Below are 7502 nucleotides of genomic sequence, written 5' to 3' on the forward strand. Positions count from 1 at the left end.
ATCCCGGCCCGGAGGGCCGAGTGTCATATCCCATTCGACTCAGTTCGTCGAGATCGGAAAAAGTCTGTATGTGTGTGTGTGTGTATGTGTGTGTGTATGTGTGTGTGTATGTATGTGCGTATGTGTCAAATAATGTCACTCATTTTTCTCAGAGATGGCTGGACCGATTTGCCCAAACTTAGTCTCAAATGAAAGGTGCAACCTTCCCATCGACTGCTATTGAATTTTGGATCGATCGGAATACTGGTTCCAGAATTACGGGTTTCAAAGTGCGGCCACACAGAAATTTCTCATATAAACTATAGGAAAAATTAAAAATAGAATTTTTATTTTTGATGTTAAATGTGTTCAAGGTGCATGAAACGTCGAGATTTGATGCAAACTCGAAAAAAAATTTGACGACGATTCACTTTTTTGGATTTTGGCACATTTTTGCCTTTCTCATATAGAAAGGTTATGCAATCACTCTGAAAAACGTCAACCTAATCCCGGCCCGGAGGGCCGAGTGTCATATCCCATTCGACTCAGTTCGTCGAGATCGGAAAAAGTCTGTATGTGTGTGTATGTGTGTGTGTATGTGTGTGTGTGTATGTATGTGCGTATGTGTCAAATAATGTCACTCATTTTTCTCAGAGATGGCTGGACCGATTTGCCCAAACTTAGTCTCAAATGAAAGGTGCAACCTTCCCATCGACTGCTATTGAATTTTGGATCGATCGGAATACTGGTTCCGGAATTACGGGTTTCAGAGTGCGGCCACACAGAAATTTCTCATATAAACTATAGGAAAAATTAAAAATAGAATTTTTATTTTTGATGTTAAATGTGTTCCAGGTGCATGAAACGTCGAGATTTGATGCAAACTCGAAAAAAAATTTGACGACGATTCACTTTTTTGGATTTTGGCACATTTTTGCCTTTCTCATATAGAAAGGTTATGCAATCACTCTGAAAAACGTCAACCTAATCCCGGCCCGGAGGGCCGAGTGTCATATCCCATTCGACTCAGTTCGTCGAGATCGGAAAAAGTCTGTATGTGTGTGTGTATGTATGTATGTGTGTGTATGTGTGTGTGTATGTGTGTGTGTGTATGTATGTGCGTATGTGTCAAATAATGTCACTCATTTTTCTCAGAGATGGCTGGACCGATTTGCCCAAACTTAGTCTCAAATGAAAGGTGCAACCTTCCCATCGGCTGCTATTGAATTTTGGATCGATCGGAATACTGGTTCCGGAATTACGGGTTTCAGAGTGCGGCCACACAGAAATTTCTCATATAAACTATAGGAAAAATTAAAAATAGAATTTTTATTTTTGATGTTAAATGTGTTCAAGGTGCATGAAACGTCGAGATTTGATGCAAACTCGAAAAAAAATTTGACGACGATTCACTTTTTTGGATTTTGGCACATTTTTGCCTTTCTCATATAGAAAGGTTATGCAATCACTCTGAAAAACGTCAACCTAATCCCGGCCCGGAGGGCCGAGTGTCATATCCCATTCGACTCAGTTCGTCGAGATCGGAAAAAGTCTGTATGTGTGTGTGTATGTGTGTGTGTGTATGTATGTGCGTATGTGTCAAATAATGTCACTCATTTTTCTCAGAGATGGCTGGACCGATTTGCCCAAACTTAGTCTCAAATGAAAGGTGCAACCTTCCCATCGGCTGCTATTGAATTTTGGATCGATCGGAATACTGGTTCCGGAATTACGGGTTTCAGAGTGCGGCCACACAGAAATTTCTCATATAAACTATAGGAAAAATTAAAAATAGAATTTTTATTTTTGATGTTAAATGTGTTCAAGGTGCATGAAACGTCGAGATTTGATGCAAACTCGAAAAAAAATTTGACGACGATTCACTTTTTTGGATTTTGGCACATTTTTGCCTTTCTCATATAGAAAGGTTATGCAATCACTCTGAAAAACGTCAACCTAATCCCGGCCCGGAGGGCCGAGTGTCATATCCCATTCGACTCAGTTCGTCGAGATCGGAAAAAGTCTGTATGTGTGTGTGTATGTATGTATGTGTGTGTGTGTATGTGTGTGTATGTGTGTGTGTGTATGTATGTGCGTATGTGTCAAATAATGTCACTCATTTTTCTCAGAGATGGCTGGACCGATTTGCCCAAACTTAGTCTCAAATGAAAGGTGCAACCTTCCCATCGGCTGCTATTGAATTTTGGATCGATCGGAATACTGGTTCCGGAATTACGGGTTTCAGAGTGCGGCCACACAGAAATTTCTCATATAAGCTATAGGAAAAATTAAAAATAGAATTTTTATTTTTGATGTTAAATGTGTTCAAGGTGCATGAAACGTCGAGATTTGATGCAAACTCGAAAAAAAATTTGACGACGATTCACTTTTTTGGATTTTGGCACATTTTTGCCTTTCTCATATAGAAAGGTTATGCAATCACTCTGAAAAACGTCAACCTAATCCCGGCCCGGAGGGCCGAGTGTCATATCCCATTCGACTCAGTTCGTCGAGATCGGAAAAAGTCTGTATGTGTGTGTGTATGTGTGTGTGTATGTATGTGCGTATGTGTCAAATAATGTCACTCATTTTTCTCAGAGATGGCTGGACCGATTTGCCCAAACTTAGTCTCAAATGAAAGGTGCAACCTTCCCATCGGCTGCTATTGAATTTTGGATCGATCGGAATACTGGTTCCGGAATTACGGGTTTCAGAGTGCGGCCACACAGAAATTTCTCATATAAACTATAGGAAAAATTAAAAATAGAATTTTTATTTTTGATGTTAAATGTGTTCAAGGTGTATGAAACGTCGAGATTTGATGCAAACTCGAAAAAAAATTTGACGACGATTCACTTTTTTGGATTTTGGCACATTTTTGCCTTTCTCATATAGAAAGGTTATGCAATCACTCTGAAAAACGTCAACCTAATCCCGGCTTTTTTCGACTCTCATAAGGTTTCTGGATTTTAACAGGGGCGTAGTTGATTGTTTACGGAGAGGGGTTACACCCCCCCCCATCTCTACTGTTCACTTCCCTCCTTTAAAAATCTCCTTTAATCACCCCTCAGACCACCACCCCATCCAGCCCTCATACCCCTCCCTTTCAACCCCATCATCTTTAAACCACCACTATATCACAAAGCATACCAATTTAAACTCGGGAGTCGTTCGTTCATGGGACTTTCGCCCTCCTCACATACCCACCCCCGCATGAAAAAATGAGTTAGCAAGCAGATAACATTGATCTAATGCTGATTAGGCTAATGGAGTATTATATTTTTTTATTTCAAGTGTTTCACCGTCAACTCAAGTTCGTGGCTGGCATGCCATTGTGTATAAGTGCAAAGTGTACTAAGAATGTAATGGACATTTCCACAATTATGTTGAACATAAAAAGCCTCCGTGCCATAGTTTAGAGAAATGAGAAAGGCACAATTGCATTCAATAAAGTCAGATTTAATTTCAATAATTTTGTTTTATTTTCAATAAAATATTTATGAAAAAAGGGAACAATTTTTTTATTGAAGCAATAAATTACTTTTATTGAGTTCAATAAATAAATTGATTGTCTCCCGACCAATAATTTTATTTATTGGATTTAATTCATTTTTTTATTATCCTACAAATCTTGGAAATCACTTAAGCGGATCGTACACGGGCACACTGATAAAATCAGCTATATTGAATCTATTGATTTCACATACACACTTAATTTGAATTACTGGGTACAGTAAAATTTTACTGGGGTTTTGAACAGTAAACCGTTCGGTAATCAATTCAGTAAAACAATTCGGGTACCGAACTATCCGCAATCCGTTCTCTCCAAACGTCAAAAATACTGGTCAGTCAGCAGTTTCCTCTGCAAATGGCGACTTGACACCTAAAAAATGAAAACTTTACCGCAATTTTTTAAACAATTCGCTGATGGCTCCGTAAAAATATCACTTACCTGTTCAAGTCGTTAAAAGAAGTTACTGAACAACTTTTGCCTGGCTTGGTGTGTACGCAAAAACGATTTTTTTTATTTTTAAAATAAACCCAAAATGAAAAAAAAACTATATGCATTGGATGGTGTTTATGTCAAATAAAAATAACCCTGCGGGAAAGCCAAGAAAAGATGTATTCATTTTTTTCTGACAGGGAATCATTTATCGTGAAATTCGATATGTCAAATGCTTCTGATAATGTCAAATCAAGACTGTCACCATATTTCTTTATTTGAAATTTAAATTTTATTTTCACGTTTCCTGAGTTGGAAAACACATTGTTGTAATCACGAATATCAGCTTTATCGATGTATGTAATAAAAAAAAGATTTTTTTCTCATTTAATGACCCAATTAAACGTATTACGAACTGAACAATTTAGACCGCCATTATGGCACGTAAAAAGCTTGATACACTATTTTAATTTCTCCCTAAGGGCCAATTTCTTCACCCTCGCCTAACTTTTAAACCAGATTTATCAGTACGTGAGTACGTTTAAACCGGGCTTAAGGCTAGTTTACAGTTCGGCAAATGGGTCACGAGATTTGGGTCCCTGTGTATTTTAAACGGAGTTCTGGATTTCAAATCCCGTGACGGTAAATGAGTCTACACATAAATGGCAGTTTTCCTGATGTGTAAACCACGGGAAACATCACAAGATTTTAAAACTCTCCACACAAAAATCCGGCCGGGAACAATTCGACACAAATTGTTTCCGACGGGGAAAAAAGCATTTTTATAAGGTTTGGAATTCGCTTCAAGTTTGATACTGTTTGTATTTTTAAGAAGCAGCAGAGTTTTTGATTTGACAGTTTGGAGAGAGATCTCGGCGGGAAATTTTCCCTGATAAAATCCCGACAGAAAAAAAATGTTGGTAAAAATAAGAGTTTTTTACTCTTAGCAAAAAACAACCAACCAACTCTTAGTTTAAAAATAAAACTTTTGTTTTGAGTACTATTCTTCGTTTGCTTAAAAGGAGAACTTTTACTTGGATTATTATTCTTGATTAATTTAAAAGTTTTACTTTCAACCTAATAGCTTGCGTTGGTTGTTTTTTTCTAAGAGCGGAACACTCTTACACTCAAAAAAAGTAAACGTTATGCCTATTGATTTTACACATAGATTTTTGCAAGTAAGGGAGGAATATAGACACTATTTGCTGGTACATAAACCCAATGTGTGTATTTATAAGAAATATTAATCTTACATTCACATTTCATAACTATGAGGCACATAAAAGCCATTCTATATCAATATGCACATATAACTTATGTGTGTGCATACATAGTTTATACAGTTCACACATAGAAGGTATGTGTGCGCGTGATAATAATAGCATTTCTTCTTCATATGAATTTTAAGCGGTGTGAAGCAAATAGAATTAACATTTGGATTTTTTTCAGTGTACTTTTACCAATATTTTTTTTCTGTGTGTAGCTAAAATTATCTTATCAAAATCCAACACTATAGTTTTTGGTGCTATGACGATCCAGCGCTAGCTTAGTTCTGACACTAAAGGCGGATTACTGCACCCTCACTTAACGTTTACGCCATGTTTAATCGTACTGATAAATCCTGGTAAGTTGAGCGAGAGTGAAAAAATCGACCCTAAGTTAAAGTTGGATTCCCAATGTAAGTGAAAGTCTGTTTAAACCTGCCTCGATACCTTCCCTGAAAATTAAAATTTTGTTCTTTTTCCTATTATCTGGACAAATTTAGATCAATATTTTGAAATCTGGAGCAGACAAGAATATTTCCAACGTTGATAAGCCAGTTTGTCATTGACGACACATAAAACTGATAAAACTCTGGAAAAATCTTGATAAATCTGGATGGTTGGCACCCCTGGTCGAGGAAGCCATAATTATAGCAGAAACCTCAGATGGGTGAAAAGTACGCATTATTCGGGAATTTTTCCGGTAGAGTGTACCATCTGATCGCAAAGTGCATTTATTTGACTGTAGTTGTGTGCTATAGTTATTCGGTGCAGTATGCAATTATTGTTTGTTTACCAGCAACCATAACGGAGCAGCATCTTATCGCAATACAACTATTTTTTACGATTTTTAATACTATACTAAACTTTGGGACAATGTCCAAACGAAATGTCGCATTTATCAAACCAGAAGAACCTGATTTTCTCAAACGAATGAAAGCCCAAATCGGATACCGAGAAGGGCCCTCGGTTGATACCAAGGTAAGTTCCATTTGAGATTATTACCGTAGGTTCCTTAAGACGATTGATAAATTTAATCCTAATACCAGATATAACATACCTAATAAATAGTTTGAAATACATATTTCAGCGGCAACAAATACAAAATCTAGAGGATTCAGATGACGAGGACCGGGAAGATCGAGAAGATGAAAAACCACAGGTAGTGGTGTTAAAGAATGGTGATTTAACTGCAGAAGAAGCTGCTGACGCTGAAAAAGGTAAGAAACATCGGGAAATTTTTCTTTAACGGCAATAACGGTAGGAAGACAAAATGCCACCTAGAAACGAGTACTGTCGCCCGTTTTGTGGTCTCAGGTGATTGTTGAACTTTTCACGAATTTGAAATGATGCAAATAAGAAGAGCTAACCTTTATATTGTTTGCGCCTGGTGAATCATTGCAACTCGTATTCTAACAAACACCTTAGATGCACTGATAAATTTACAGTCATAACACCACGATGAATAAATCAATGCTAAAAAAGCAGGGCTGAGGTAAAATCGATCTAAAAGCTTCCTATAAGACCTTTGAGCGGCTGAAACTAAAGGTCACACAGACAAAGTATATAAATACAAAAACTTCATGTGTTAAAAAGTGCTCTCCATAAAAAGTACTCGCCCTGAAAAATTAGCAAGGATGAACCTATAGTATAAAAAACGGATAGACATAAATAATTCGTACGTAGGACAATTCGTATGCCGCCATATACAACGTTATAAGTCGGTAAAAATCGCTGGTTTCAACTTAAACAATATGTATTTCTTTTGTTAAGAAGCCTCTCACGTAGAACTTGTTTTTTACAGAAGAAGCCGAAAAGCCCGCTGACCTGAATCAAAAAGTAGTTTTCAAATCCAAAAAATCCAAAGTTGGTGGAAGTCTAGATGACAAACAGATACTGGACCGCAAGACGAAAAAAAGGAAACAAAAAGCAGCCAAAAGTAAGCTTTCCTTTGGCGATGATGACGAGAACGAGGACGATACGTAAACTTCATGTTACAAAAATCTTCAATTTGTTTTCATAATAAAACCAAACAACTTACATCTAAATGACTTTAAAACAGAATTTTTTTACTAAATATGCGAAGTTTGATTGCGTATTTCTCATATTTTTCTTTTTCAAAATTGTGTTGAACTAAATACTGTTATAATTCAATACTAATTCGTCAAAAGGGCGAAACTGTTTTTTGTAAACAAACTTGTTTCGCTCATTAGTCTGCTGCAGAGTGGAATTTCATGAAAAATATGCGTTAATGTAAATTTTTACCGTTCGTAGAAGTAATTTCAATTGTTTTCTGCTTTGAAATTATAGTAAATTAA

General features: G+C 36.7%; 1 protein-coding gene across 1 annotated transcript; it reads left to right on the forward strand.

Moving 5' to 3' along the window:
- Window positions 1-5718: 5718 nt before the first annotated feature.
- On the forward strand, window positions 5719-7230 carry LOC131690618 (uncharacterized protein KIAA1143 homolog). The gene is made up of 3 exons (XM_058976535.1): window positions 5719-6165; window positions 6275-6404; window positions 6989-7230. The coding sequence occupies exons 1-3, from the start codon at window positions 5851-5853 to the stop codon at window positions 7168-7170; spliced, it is 627 nt and encodes a 208-aa protein (XP_058832518.1). The 5' UTR covers window positions 5719-5850; the 3' UTR covers window positions 7171-7230.
- The last annotated feature ends 272 nt before the right edge of the window (window positions 7231-7502 follow it).

Source organism: Topomyia yanbarensis, chromosome 3 (genome assembly GCF_030247195.1).
Source record: "Topomyia yanbarensis strain Yona2022 chromosome 3, ASM3024719v1, whole genome shotgun sequence".
NCBI classification, from domain to species: Eukaryota; Metazoa; Arthropoda; class Insecta; order Diptera; family Culicidae; genus Topomyia; species Topomyia yanbarensis.